The sequence below is a fragment of the Zea mays genome, chromosome 1, assembly GCF_902167145.1.
Source record: "Zea mays cultivar B73 chromosome 1, Zm-B73-REFERENCE-NAM-5.0, whole genome shotgun sequence".
NCBI classification, from domain to species: domain Eukaryota; kingdom Viridiplantae; phylum Streptophyta; class Magnoliopsida; order Poales; family Poaceae; genus Zea; species Zea mays.
In genome coordinates this window covers 301,564,755-301,580,439 of record NC_050096.1, presented here as the reverse complement: position 1 = coordinate 301,580,439, position 15,685 = coordinate 301,564,755, and the positions used below count along the sequence as shown (strand labels likewise).

General features: G+C 44.3%; 1 protein-coding gene across 1 annotated transcript; it reads left to right on the top strand.

The window, feature by feature from the left end:
- On the top strand, positions 1 to 898 carry LOC109943813 (uncharacterized). The gene is made up of 4 exons (XM_020547317.1): positions 1 to 100; positions 189 to 233; positions 319 to 573; positions 658 to 898. Exons 1-4 carry the CDS (start codon positions 98 to 100, stop codon positions 724 to 726), a joined length of 372 nt encoding a protein of 123 aa, XP_020402906.1. The 5' UTR covers positions 1 to 97; the 3' UTR covers positions 727 to 898.
- The last annotated feature ends 14,787 nt before the right edge of the window (positions 899 to 15,685 follow it).

The window sequence follows — 15,685 nt, the reverse complement described above, 5'->3', positions numbered from 1 at the left end:
CTTTTTCTATAATAATTGAGTGAAACTATGCCTGTAGGAGGCACAACTTGATGGCAATGTAGTCACAGATTTGCCAAGTGATCCTATATTGCACAACATGGTATGTCTAAGCTAATTGTATTATTGTTTCAATTAAAATATAAAGCATAATTTGATTAAGTGATGCTATGATTTGATGTTTATTATAGAGAACTCGAAGGGTTCAAGCTGCCAGCATGGGCATATCAGAATCAGTATGTGGTTTTATTTGCCTTATTTCTTTCCAATTATGACGTTGTTTTACCAAAATATCATATGTTCATGTTTTGTAATTTGTAGAGACAAAAGCAAGTCTACCTTATTTCACTGATAAACAAAGGCAGAGTTGTGGCCAAAGGGAAGTTAGTGACTACAGATAGCCAAAGAGAAATATTAGGAGCAAAGCTTGGACCAGAATATTGTGGGGTTCTTGTTGAAGGCCTTGAAAATATTGAACTTGGCAATATTACAAATGAGGAGGTACCTAGACCATCTAATCAGATTCGTACACTAATTGATGCTATTGGCTATGTTATTCCTTGGCCAATTACACATGTAAGTTTCTTTTTTATTTGAAATAGTACATGTGTCCCCATAACAAATTCAAATTGAGTTATTGATCTAACACATGCTTCATAGGTGAAGCAAGCTAGAAGCTCATCTTATACCCGCAACAAGTTGGTACCTGCAGCACGTGGACAAAGCTAGATGGCGTGGACAAAGCTAGATGGGAAGCCTAGTATAATTGCAAAGTGAATCAGTTAGATTCTAGTAGTTACTAAAATTTTTAAGTGATATTTGTATGATATTGCCACTTTGGCTTTGCTTCTTTGTGAACACAATTGGCAGTTACTGAACATGTTTGCTATCGAGTTAGTTATCTTCTTGATATTTTGCCAAGGCCAAAAGCAATATTATTGAGGGTTTATAATTTGATTTTTTTTAACATTCATCTCGATGCACATTTATATATATAAATATATAAATGAAAACATCTTTTTTTGGCACGTAATAAAGTGTTACAGTATAACGTGTCTATATTATTACAAACAAATATAGATGTATGTACAAAATCGTTTCTACAGGTCTTAATACACACTTTGACGTTACTATATAACGTATTGATATGCGTAGGCACACAATACAAACGTGGCTATATTATTTTTTCTACTTTTGTTAACACGCGTTTTGGCATTACTATAAAATGTGTCACTCGCCAGTTCAGCTGACACGTCACCTTTCCACATCACCTGCCACGTCATTTTTCCACATCACCTGCCATGTCACCTATCCACATCACCTGCCATGTCATGATTCGTGTCACCTACTATATCGTCTCTATACTCCTTAATGCGCAATAAAGCGTCACTATAAAACGTGACTATAGTAATACACATGAATTATGAATGTATCTATAATATCGTATCTATATTTTTTCACACATAATGAAACGTTACTATATGACGTAACAACAATAATAGACACATGTTATATGCGCATCTATAAAAGCGTATCAATGTGTCTAAACATGCATCTAACGTGTCTATGAAATGTCTATTCATCTAATATATACACTTACAATAATCGTTTCTACAAAGTCTGATACGGTCCATACGAAGACGCTTCTAACACGTTTTTGGAAAGCGTGTGTACATCCATATAGAGACGAATTAAAGCGTGCATATTGTCCAAAAAAGCATAGCTACAAGGGGGGTTTTCTAGTAGTGATAGGGGCAGTGGGTCGTGGTCGCTGAAAGGGAAATGTGCCCTTGGGCCATTTCTAAGTATTTTGGTGATTGAGTGCCAACACAAGAGCTTAAATGTGAACTCATGCTTATGGATGGACAAAGTGCAAAACAAGAGCAAAGGTATGTTCTAAGTCTTAGTACATTGGTTTTGTGTACTAATATACTTGTCTAAGTGTTAGAAACAGAAAGAAAAAGAAAGGAGAAGAGTTGGCTGTGTACAGCCAAAAGGCTGTTTCGGTCTGGGGCACCGGACTGTCCGGTGGTGCACCGGACAGTGTCCGGTGCGCCAGGCTGACTCGGCGTGAAGTGGCCGCTCTCGGGAATTCGCCGACGGCGTACGGCTAAAATTCACCGGACTGTCCGGTGTGCACCGGACTGTCCGGTGAGCCAACGGTCGGCCGGGCCAACGGTCGGCCGCGGAATCCGCGCGCGACACGTGGCCGAGCCAACGGTCGGAAGGGGGCACCGGACTGTCCGGTGTGCACCGGACATGTCCGGTGCGCCAACGGCTCCCAGATCTGCAACGGTCGGCTGCGCCATTTTAGGAAGGAGATCGGGCACCGGACAATGTCCGGTGTGCACCGGACTGTCCGGTGCGCACGATGAAAAAAGGCAAGATCAGCCTTCCAGAATTGCTCTCAACGGCTCCTAGCTGCCTTGGGGCTATAAAAGGGACCCCTAGGCGCTTGGAGGAGTACACCAAGCAACCTTAGAGCATTCTTGATCATCCACACTCAGTCTTTGCGCATTCGTTTGTCATTTGCAGTGATTCGAGCTCCGTTCTAGTGAGAACTTTGAGATAGTCTTTTGAGCTCGATTCTTGGCCGTGCGTGTGCGCATTTTGCTGTGGATTTGTGTGTGTTGCTTCCCTCCCTTACTCCGTATTTCTTTGTGAATCTCAAGTGTAAGGGCGAGAGACTCCAAGTTGTGGAGATTCCTCACAAACGGGATATTGAAAGGAAAAGCATAACACTGTGGTATTCAAGTTGATCATTGGATCACTTGAGAGGAGTTGAGTGCAACTCTCGTCCGTTGGGACGCCACAACGTGGAGTAGGCAAGTTTTGTACTTGGCCGAACCACGGGATAAACCACTGTGTCTTCTCTGTGTTGATCTTTTGTGGTATTGTGTTTTGTTGAGACTCATCTCTAGCCACTTGGCGATTATTGTGCTAAAACTTAACAAGTTTTTGTGGCTATAAGTTTAAGTTTCACAGGATCACCTATTCACCCCCCCTCTAGGTGCTCTCAATTGGTATCGGAGCCATTCTCTTCAAGAAGGGACTAATCGCCCGAAGAGATGGATCCTAAGGGGAAGGGAATCGTGATCAACGACAAGGAGAAGGAGTCCTTCGTCAATGAGCCGAAGGATGACAAGCCTACAGACTCGGGCTCGGGCCACAAGCGTAAAGATGGGAAGAAGAAGAAGACAAGGCACATCAAGGAGATCGTCTACTACGATGATAGCGATGAGTCTACTTCTTCCCAAAAGGACAACGACAACGACTACAGGAAGACGGTCAATTCGAACTTTTCATTTGATTATTCTCGTATTCCACATAGTTCGAATTCGCATTTTCTTTCCATTCCTCTTGGCAAACCTCCACACTTCGATGGGGAAGACTACGGATTTTGGAGTCACAAAATGCGTAGTCACTTATTCTCTCTCCATCCAAGCATATGGGAGATTGTAGAGAATGGAATGAAATTTGATAGCTCGGATAGCCCTATGCTTATAAATGAACAAATCCATAGAAATGCACAAGCTACTACTGTTCTATTAGCATCTTTGTGCAGGGAAGAGTACAATAAGGTGAGCGGCTTGGACAACGCCAAGCAGATATGGGACACCCTCAAGATCTCTCACGAGGGGAACGACATCACCATGCTCACTAAAATGGAGTTGGTGGAGGGCGAGCTTGGACGATTCGCAATGATAAGGGGAGAGGAGCCAACCCAAACTTACAACCGGCTCAAGACCCTTATCAACAAAATAAGGAGCTACGGAAGCACGCGATGGACGGACCACGACGTCGTCCGCCTAATGCTAAGGTCCTTTACCGTTCTTGATCCTCATCTCGTAAACAATATTCGTGAGAATCCCAGGTACACGATGATGACGCCCGAGGAGGTACTCGGAGAATTCGTAAGCGGGCGGATGATGATCAAGGAGGCGAGATACGTCGACGACGCTCTAAATGGTCCAATCAATGAGCCTCAACCTCTTGCTCTCAAGGCAACAAGAAGCAAGGAAATGCTACCTAGCAAGGTGGCACAAATTGAGGCGGCCGGACTTAATGATGAAGAGATGGCTCTCATCATCAAGAGATTCAAGACGGCACTAAAAGGCCGCAAGGGGCAACCAAGCAAGACCAAGACAAAGGGAAAACGCTCATGCTTCAAATGTGGTAAGCTTGGTCATTTTATTGCTAACTGTCCCGACAATGATAGTGATCAGGATCAAGGGAACAAGAGGGAGAAGAAGAACTATAGGAAGGCAAAGGGCGAGGCGCATCTAGGCAAGGAGTGGGACTCGGACTGCTCCTCTTCCGACTCCGACAATGAAGGACTCGCCGCCACCGCCTTCAACAAGTCATCCCTCTTCCCCAACGAGCATCACACATGCCTTATGGCAAGGGAGAAGAAGGTGAGTACTCAAGACTCCACTTATGCTTCTTCTAGTGATAATGAGTCTAGTGATGATGATGACATAGATTATTCATGCTTATTCAAGGGCTTAGATAGATCTAAGATAGATAAAATTAATGAATTGATTGATGCCTTGAATGATAAGAATAGGCTTTTAGAAAAGCAAGAGGATTTGCTGTATGAAGAACATGACAAATTTGTAGAAGCACAAAAATCACTTGCATTAGAGATTAAGAGAAATGAAATGCTTTCTTTAGAACTATCTACTTGTCATGAAACCATTTCTACTTTAAAAGGTGTCAACAATGATTTAAATGCTAAATTAGAAGTAGCAAATAAATCTAATTCTTGTGTAGAACATGTTGTAATTTGTACTAGGTGTAAAGATATTGACATTGATGCTTGTAGTGAACACCTAGTTTCAATTTCCAAGCTAAATGATGAGTTGGCTAGTCTTAATGCTCAACTTAAGACTAGCAAGAATGATTTCGATAAGCTAAAATTTGCAAGGGATGCCTACACGATTGGTAGACACCCCTCAATTAAGGATGGACTTGGCTTCAAGAGGGAAGCCAAGAACTTAACAAGCCATAAGGCTCCTATCTCCGCCAAGGAGAAAGGGAAGGCTCCTATGGCTAGTAGTACTAAAAGGAACCATGCTTTTATGTACCATGATAGGAGACAAACTAGAAATGCTTATAGGAGTTATAATGCTTTTGATGATTTTGATTCTCATGCTATGTTTGCTTCTAGTTCTTCCTATGTGCATGATAGAAATATTGGTAGGAGAAATGTTGTTCATAATATGTCTAGGAAAAATGTTGTCAATGTTCCTAGAAAAGTTATGAATGGTCCCTCTACAATTTATCGTGCCTTAAACGCTTCCTTTGCTATTTGTAGAAAGGATAGGAAAATAGTTGCTAGAAAATTAGGGGCAAGATGCAAGGGAGACAAAACTTGCATTTGGGTCCCTAAGGATATTTGTGCTAACCTTGTAGGACCCAACATGAGTTGGGTACCTAAGACCCAAGCCTAAATTTGCCTTGCAGGTTTATGCATCCGGGGGTTCAAGCTGGATTATTGACAGCGGATGCACAAACCATATGACGGGGGAGAAGAAGATGTTCACCTCCTACGTCAAGAATAAGGATTCCCAAGATTCAATAATATTCGGTGATGGGAATCAAGGAAAGGTAAAAGGGCTAGGTAAAATTGCAATCTCCAATGAGCACTCTATCTCCAATGTGTTTTTAGTAGAGTCTCTTGGATATAACTTGCTATCTGTTAGTCAGTTATGTAATATGGGATATAACTGCTTATTTACAAATGTAGATGTGTCTGTCTTTAGAAGAAGTGATGGTTCACTAGCTTTTAAGGGTGTATTAGACGGCAAACTTTACCTAGTTAATTTTGCAAAAGAAGAGGCCGGTCTAGATGCATGCTTAATTGCTAAGACTAGCATGGGCTGGCTGTGGCATCGCCGCTTAGCACATGTGGGGATGAAGAACCTTCACAAGCTTCTAAAGGGAGAACACGTGATAGGTTTGACTAACGTACAATTCGAAAAAGATAGACCTTGTGCAGCTTGTCAAGCAGGTAAACAAGTGGGAGGAGCGCATCACAGCAAGAATGTGATGACCACTTCAAGACCTCTGGAGCTGCTACATATGGACCTCTTCGGACCCGTCGCTTATCTAAGCATAGGGGGAAGTAAGTATGGTTTAGTCATTGTGGATGATTTTTCCCGCTTCACTTGGGTATTCTTTTTACAGGATAAGTCTGAGACCCAAGGAACCCTCAAGCACTTCCTAAGGAGAGCTCAAAACGAGTTTGAGCTCAAGGTGAAGAAGATAAGGAGCGACAACGGGTCCGAATTCAAGAATCTTCAAGTGGAGGAGTTCCTTGAGGAGGAGGGGATCAAGCACGAGTTCTCCGCTCCCTACACACCACAGCAAAATGGTGTGGTAGAGAGGAAGAACAGGACGCTAATCGATATGGCGAGGACGATGCTTGGAGAATTCAAGACCCCCGAGTGTTTCTGGTCGGAAGCCGTGAACACGGCTTGCCACGCCATCAACAGGGTCTACCTTCATCGCCTCCTCAAGAAGACTTTGTATGAGCTACTAACCGGTAACAAACCCAATGTATCTTACTTTCGTGTATTTGGGAGCAAGTGCTACATTCTAGTAAAGAAGGGTAGAAATTCTAAGTTTGCTCCCAAAGCTGTAGAAGGGTTTTTGTTAGGTTATGACTCAAATACAAAGGCATATAGAGTCTTCAACAAATCATCGGGTTTGGTTGAAGTCTCTAGCGACGTTGTATTTGATGAGACTAATGGCTCTCCAAGAGAGCAAGTTGTTGATTGTGATGATGTAGATGAAGAAGACGTTCCAACGGCCGCTATGCGCACCATGGCGATTGGTGATGTGCGACCACATGAACAATTGGAGCAAGAACAACCTTCTTCCTCAACAATGGTGCATTCCCCAACTCAAAACGATGAACAGGTTCATAAAGAGGAGTGTGATCAAGGGGGAGCACAAGATGATCATGTGATGGAGGAAGAAGCACAACCGACACCTCCAACCCAAGTTCGAGCGATGATTCAAAGGGATCATCCCGTCGACCAAATTCTGGGTGATATTAGCAAGGGGGTAACTACTCGATCTCGATTAGTTAATTTTTGTGAGCATTACTCTTTTGTCTCCTCTATTGAGCCTTTCAGGGTAGAAGAGGCCTTGCTAGATCCGGACTGGGTGTTAGCCATGCAGGAGGAACTCAACAACTTCAAGCGCAATGAAGTTTGGACACTGGTGCCTCGTCCCAAGCAAAACGTTGTGGGAACCAAGTGGGTATTCCGCAACAAACAGGACGAGCACGGGGTGGTGACGAGGAACAAGGCTCGACTTGTGGCAAAAGGTTATGCCCAAGTCGCAGGTTTGGACTTTGAGGAGACTTTCGCTCCTGTGGCTAGGCTAGAATCAATTCGTATCTTGCTAGCATATGCCGCTCACCATTCTTTCAGGTTGTACCAAATGGATGTGAAGAGCGCGTTCCTCAACGGGCCGATCAAGGAGGAGGTGTACGTAGAGCAACCCCCTGGCTTCGAGGATGAACGGTACCCCGACCACGTGTGTAAGCTCTCTAAGGCGCTCTATGGACTTAAGCAAGCCCCAAGAGCATGGTATGAATGCCTTAGAGACTTTCTAAGTGTTAATGCTTTCAAGGTTGGGAAAGCCGATCCAACACTCTTTACTAAGACATGTGATGGTGATTTGTTTGTGTGCCAAATTTATGTCGATGACATAATATTTGGTTCTACTAACCAAAAGTCTTGTGAAGAGTTTAGCAGGGTAATGACGCAGAAATTCGAGATGTCGATGATGGGCGAGTTGAACTACTTCCTTGGGTTCCAAGTGAAGCAACTCAAGGACGGCACCTTTGAAAGGGAATTAGGCTTACACCTAGTTCCTAAATAATTTTGGTGGTTGAATTGCCCAACACAAATCTTTGGACTAACTAGTTTGTTCTAGTGTATAAGTTATACAGGTGTCAAAGGTTCACACTTAGCCAATAAAAAGATCAAATTTTGGATTCAACAAAGGAGCAAAGGGCCAACCGAAGGCACCTCTGGTTTGGCGCACCGGACTGTCCGGTGTGCCACCGGACAGTGTCCGGTGCACCACCGGACATGTCCGGTGCACCAGAGGACTCCAACACCAACTCGCCACCTTCGGGAATTTCCAGAGGCACTCGCGCTATAATTCACCGGACTGTCCGGTGTACACCGGACAGTGTCCGGTGCGCCATGGAGAAGCGGCCTCAGGAACTCGCCAGCTTCGGGAAACTCCAACGGCTAGTCCGCTAAAATTCACCGGACTGTCCGGTGTACACCGGACTGTCCGGTGTGACTCCGGAGCAACGGCTATCTCCGCGCCAACGGCTCTCTGCCGCGCATTTAATGCGCGCTCTGCGCGCGCAGAAGTCAGGCGCGCCCATACTGGCACACCGGACAGCAAACAGTACCTGTCCGGTGTGCACCGGACACCCAGGCGGGCCCACAAGTCAGAAGCTCCAACGGTCAGAATCCAACGGCAGTGACGATGTGGCAGGGGGCACCAGACTGTCCGGTGTGCACCGGACTGTCCGGTGCGCCATTGAGCAGACAGCCTTCCAACAGCCACTTTTGGTGGTTGGGGCTATAAATACCCCAACCACCCCACCATTCATTGCATCCAAGTTTTCCACTTCCCAACTACTACAAGAGCTCTAGCATTCAATTCTAGACACATCAAAGAGATCAAATCCTCTCCAAATTCCACACAACGCCTTAGTGACTAGAGAGAGAGATTTGCTTGTGTTCTTTCGAGCTCTTGCGCTTGGATTGCTTCCTTCTTTCTTGATTCTTTCTTGTGATCAAACACTCACTTGTAATTGAGGCAAGAGGCACCAATTGTGTGGTGGCCCTTGCAGGAAGTTTGATTCCCAAGTGATTTGAGAAGAGAAGCTCACTCGGTCCGAGGGACCGATTGAGAGAGGGAAGGGTTGAAAGAGACCCGGCCTTTGTGGCCTCCTCAACGGGGAGTAGGTTTGCAAGAACCGAACCTCGGTAAAACAAATCCGCGTGTCACACTCATTTGCTTGCGATTTGTTTTGCTCCCTCTCTCGCGGACTTGATTATATTTCTAACGCTAACCCGGCTTGTAGTTGTGATTGTTTTTGAGAATTTCAGTTTCGCCCTATTCACCCCCCCTCTAGGCGACTTTCAATTGGTATCAGAGCCCGGTGCTTCATTAGAGCCTAACCGCTCGAAGTGATGTCGGGAGATCACGCCAAGAAGGAGATGGAGACCGGCGAAAAGCCCACTACAAGCCACGGGAGCACTTCATCAGAAGAGTCCCGCACCAAGAGGAAGGAGAAGAAGAAGATCTCCTCCAACAAAGGGAAGGAGAAGAAATCTTCTTCTCACCACAAAGAGAAGAAGGAAAAATCTTCTTCCCACAAGCCGCGTCGGAGTGGGGACAAGCACAAGAGGATGAGGAAAGTGGTCTACTACGAGACCGACACTTCATCAACATCGACCTCCGACTCCGATGCGCCCTCCGTCACTTCTAAGCGCCAAGAGCGCAAGAAGTATAGTAAGATCCCCCTACGCTACCCTCGCATTTCCAAACATACACCTTTACTTTCCGTCCCATTAGGCAAACCACCAACTTTTGATGGTGAAGATTACGCTAGGTGGAGCGATTTAATGCGATTTCATCTAACCTCGCTCCACAAAGGTATATGGGATGTTGTTGAGTTTGGTGCACAGGTACCGTCGGTAGGGGAGGAGAACTATGATGAGGATGAGGTGGCCCAAATCGAGCACTTCAACTCTCAAGCAACAACAATACTCCTCGCCTCTCTAAGTAGAGAGGAGTATAACAAAGTACAAGGGTTGAAGAGCGCCAAGGAGATTTGGGATGTGCTCAAAACCGCGCACGAGGGAGACGAGCTCACTAAGATCACCAAGCGGGAAACGATCGAGGGGGAACTCGGTCGGTTCCGGCTTCGCAAAGGGGAGGAGCCACAACACATGTACAACCGGCTCAAGACCTTGGTGAATCAAGTGCGCAACCTCGGGAGCGTAAAGTGGGATGACCACGAGATGGTTAAGGTTATTCTAAGATCTCTTATTTTCCTTAACCCTACTCAAGTTCAATTGATCCGTGGTAATCCTAGATATACTAAAATGACCCCCGAGGAAGTTATCGGGAATTTTGTGAGTTTTGAGTGCATGATCGAAGGCTCGAGGAAGATCAACGAGCTTGATGATGCCACCACATCCGAAGCTCAACCCGTTGCATTCAAGGCAACGGAGGAGAAGAAGGAGGAGTCTACACCAAGTCGACAACCAATAGACGCCTTCAAGCTCGACAATGAGGAAATGGCGCTCGTCATCAAGAGCTTCCGCCAAATCCTCAAGCAAAGGAGGGGGAAGGATTACAAGTCCCGCTCCAAGAAGGTTTGCTACAAGTGTGCTAAGCCCGGTCATTTTATTGCTAAATGTCCTATATCTAGTGACAGTGACCGAGGTGACGACAAGAAGGGGAGGCGAAAGGAGAAGAAGAGGTACTACAAGAAGAAGGGCGGTGATGCCCATGCTTGTCGGGAGTGGGACTCCGACGAAAGCTCAAGCGACTCCTCCGACGACGAGGACGCCGCCAACATCGTCGTTACCAAGGGACTCCTCTTCCCAAACGTCGACCACAAGTGCCTCATGGCAAAGGACGGCAAAAAGAAGAAGGTCAAATCCAACTCCTCCACTAAATATGAGTCTTCCAGTGATGATAATGCTAGTTGTGAGGAAGATAATTTGCGTACTCTTTTTGCCAACCTTAACATGGAATAAAAGGAGAAATTAAATGAACTAATTAGTGCCATCCATGAGAAGGATGATCTCTTGGACTCCCAAGAGGACTTCCTAATCAAGGAAAATAAAAAACATGTTAAGGTTAAAAATGCTTACGCTCTACAAGTTGAAAAATGTGAAAAATTGTCTAGTGAGCTAAGCACTTGCCGTGAGATGATTGACAACCTTAGAAATGAAAATGCTAGTTTAAATGCTAAGGTTGATTCTCATGTTTGTAATGTTTTAATTCCCAATCCTAGAGATAATAATGATGATTTGCTTGCTAAGATTGAAGAATTAAACATTTCTCTTGCTAGCCTTAGATTAGAGAATGAAAATTTGATTGCTAAGGCTAAAGATTTTGATGTTTGCAAAGTTACAATTGCCGATCTTAGAGATAAAAATGATATACTTCGTGCTAAGATTGTTGAACTTAATTCTTGCAAACCATCTACATCTACCATTGAGCATGTCACTATTTGTACTAGATGTAGAAATGTTGATATTGATGCTATTCATGATCATATGGCTTTAATTAAACAACAAAATGATCATATAGCAAAACTAGATGCTAAAATTGCCGAGCACAACTTAGAAAATGAGAAATTTAAATTTGCTCGTAGCATGCTTTATAATGGGAGACGCCCTGGCATTAAGGATGGCATTGGCTACCAAAGGGGAGACAATGTCAAACTTAGTGCCCCTCCTAAAAGATTGTCAAATTTTGTTAAGGGCAAGGCTCCCATGCCTCAGGATAACGAGGGTTACATTTTGTACCCTGCCGGTTATCCCGAGAGCAAAATTAGGAGAATTCACTCTAGGAAATCTCACTCTGGCCCTAATCATGCTTTTATGTATAAGGGTGAGACATCTAGCTCTAGGCAACCAACCCGTGCTAAGTTGCCTAAGAAGAAAACTCCTAATGCATCAAATGATCATGCTATTTCATTTAGAACTTTTGATGCTTCATATGTGCTTACTAACAAATCCGGCAAGGTAGTTGCCAAGTTTGTTGGGGGCAAACACAAGGGCTCTAAGACTTGTGTTTGGGTACCCAAAGTTCTTGTGTCTAATGCCAAAGGACCCAAAACCGTTTGGGTACCTAAAGTCAAGAACTAAAATTGTTTTGTAGGTTTATGCATCCGGGGGCTCAAGTTGGATACTCGACAGCGGGTGCACAAACCACATGACAGGGGAGAAGAAGATGTTCTCCTCATATGAGAAAAACCAAGATCCCCAAAGAGCGATTACGTTCGGGGATGGAAATCAAGGTTTGGTCAAAGGTTTGGGTAAAATTGCTATTTCACCTGACCATTCCATTTCCAATGTTTTTCTTGTTGATTCATTAGATTACAATTTGCTTTCCGTTTCTCAATTATGTCAAATGGGCTACAACTGTCTATTCACTGATGTAGGTGTTACTGTCTTTAGAAGAAGTGATGATTCAATAGCATTTAAGGGAGTGTTAGAGGGTCAGCTATACTTGGTAGATTTTGATAGAGCTGAACTCGACACTTGCTTGGTTGCTAAGACTAACTTGGGTTGGCTCTGGCACCGCCGACTAGCCCATGTTGGAATGAAGAATCTTCATAAGCTTCTAAAGGGGGAACACATTTTAGGACTAACCAATGTTCATTTTGAGAAAGACAGGATTTGTAGCGCCTGCCAAGCCGGGAAGCAAGTTGGTACCCATCATCCACACAAAAACATCATGACGACCGACAGGCCACTGGAGCTCCTACACATGGACCTATTCGGCCCGATTGCTTACATAAGCATCGGCGGGAGCAAGTACTGTCTAGTTATTGTGGATGATTATTCTCGCTTCACTTGGGTGTTCTTTTTGCAGGAAAAATCTCATACCCAAGAAACCTTAAAGGGATTCTTGAGACGGGCTCAAAATGAGTTCGGCTTAAGAATCAAGAAAATTAGAAGCGACAATGGGACGGAGTTCAAGAACTCTCAAATTGAAGGCTTCCTTGAGGAGGAGGGAATCAAGCATGAGTTCTCTTCTCCCTACACCCCTCAACAAAATGGTGTAGTGGAGAGGAAGAATCGAACTCTTTTGGACATGGCAAGGACCATGCTTGATGAGTACAAGACTTCGGATCGGTTTTGGGCCGAGGCGGTCAACACCGCCTGCTACGCCATCAACCGGTTATATCTTCACCGAATCCTCAAGAAGGCATCATATGAACTCCTAACCGGTAAAAAGCCCAATATTTCTTATTTTAGAGTTTTTGGTAGCAAATGCTTTATTCTTGTTAAGAGAGGTAGAAAATCTAAATTTGCTCCTAAAACTGTAGAAGGCTTTTTACTTGGTTATGACTCAAACACAAGGGCATATAGAGTCTTTAACAAGTCCTCAGGACTTGTTGAAGTTTCTTGTGACGTTGTGTTTGACGAAACTAACGGCTCTCAAGTAGAGCAAGTTGATCTGGATGAGATAGGTGAAGAACAGGCTCCATGCATAGCGCTAAGGAACATGTCCATTGGGGATGTGTGTCCTAAGGAATCCAAAGAGCCTCCACATGCACAAGATCAACCATCCACCTCCACACTAGCATCTCCACCGACTCAAAATGAGGATGAAACTCAAGTTGATGAAGTAGAAGATCGAGCAAATGAGCCACCTCAAGATGACGGCAATGATCAAGGGGGAGATGCAAATGATCAAGACAAGGAGGATGAAGAGCAAAGGCCGCCACACCCAAGAGTCCACCAAGCAATCCAACGAGATCACCCCGTCGACACCATTCTCGGCGACATTCATAAGGGGGTAACCACTCGATCTCGTGTTGCACATTTTTGTGAACATTACTCGTTTGTTTCCTCTATTGAGCCACACAGAGTGGAGGAAGCACTACAAGATTCGGATTGGGTGGTGGCGATGCAAGAGGAGCTCAACAATTTCACAAGGAACGAGGTATGGCACTTAGTTCCACGTCCTAACCAAAATGTTGTAGGAACCAAATGGGTCTTCCGCAACAAGCAAGATGAGCATGGTGTGGTGACAAGGAACAAAGCTCGACTTGTGGCCAAAGGATACTCCCAAGTCGAAGGTTTGGATTTCGGTGAAACTTATGCACCCGTAGCTAGGCTTGAGTCAATTCGCATATTATTAGCCTATGCTACTTACCATGGCTTTAAGCTTTATCAAATGGACGTGAAAAGTGCCTTCCTCAACGGACCAATCAAGGAAGAGGTCTATGTTGAGCAACCTCCCGGCTTTGAAGACAGTGAGTATCCTAACCATGTCTATAAGCTCTCTAAGGCGCTTTATGGGCTCAAGCAAGCCCCAAGAGCATGGTATGAATGCCTTAGAGATTTCCTTATTGCTAATGGCTTCAAAGTCGGCAAGGCCGATCCTACACTCTTCACTAAAACTCTTGACAATGATTTGTTTGTATGCCAAATTTATGTTGATGATATCATATTTGGGTCTATTAACGAATCTACTTGTGAGGAATTTAGTAGGATCATGACACAGAAATTCGAGATGTCTATGATGGGGGAGTTGAAGTATTTCTTAGGATTCCAAGTAAAGCAACTCCAAGAGGGCACCTTCATTAGCCAAACGAAGTACACTCAAGACATTCTAAACAAGTTTGGGTTCAAGGATGCCAAGCCCATCAAGACACCCATGGGAACCAATGGGCATCTCGACCTCGACACGGGAGGTAAGTCCGTGGATCAAAAGGTATACCGGTCGATGATTGGTTCATTGCTTTATTTATGTGCATCTCGACCGGACATTATGCTTTCCGTTTGCATGTGTGCAAGATTCCAATCCGACCCTAAGGAATCACACCTTACGGCCGTAAAACGAATCTTGAGATATTTGGCTTATACACCTAAGTTTGGGCTTTGGTACCCTCGGGGATCCACATTTGATTTGATTGGTTATTCGGATGCCGATTGGGCAGGGTGCAAAATCAACAGAAAGAGCACATCGGGGACTTGCCAGTTCTTGGGAAGATCCTTGGTGTCTTGGGCTTCAAAGAAGCAAAATTCGGTCGCTCTTTCAACCGCCGAAGCCGAGTACATTGCCGCAGGTCATTGTTGCGCGCAATTACTTTGGATGAGGCAAACCCTGCGGGACTACGGTTACAAATTAACCAAAGTTCCTTTGCTATGTGATAATGAGAGTGCAATCAAAATGGCCGACAATCCTGTCGAGCATAGCCGCACTAAACACATAGCCATTCGGAATCATTTTCTTAGGGATCACCAACAAAAGGGGGATATCGAGATTTCATACATTCACACTAAAGATCAATTAGCCGATATCTTTACCAAGCCACTTGATGAACAAACTTTTACCAAACTTAGGCATGAGCTCAATATTCTTGATTCTAGAAATTTCTTTTGCTAGTTTGCACACATAGCTCATTTTATCTACCTTTGATCATATCTCTTTTGTATATGCTATGACTAATGTGTTTTCAAGAGTATTTCAAACCAAGTCATAGGTATATTGAAAGGGAATTGGAGTCATCGGCGAAGACAAAGGCTTCCACTCCGTAACTCATACTTCGCCATCACTCCAAGCAACTCTCTATTTTTTGGGGAGAAATGAGCATCAAAGAAAAGGACTTTGTCTTTGGGAGAGAGTAAGAGCCCAAAGCTAAAGGACCGGACTTCGCCTTTGGTATAATCTTAACTCATTTATTTATGACCAAAGGGGAAGATAGCACTTCATGGGCTCTAATGATTCCGTTTTTGGCGATTCATGCCAAAGGGGGAGAAAGTATGAGCCCAAAGCAAAAGGACCGCACCACCACCAATTTCAAAAAACTTAGTGCTTTCCAAGAATATTTATCAATTGGTATCTTATTTGTTCAAAAGGAGAAGAAAATTAGTTTTTCAAAAATGTA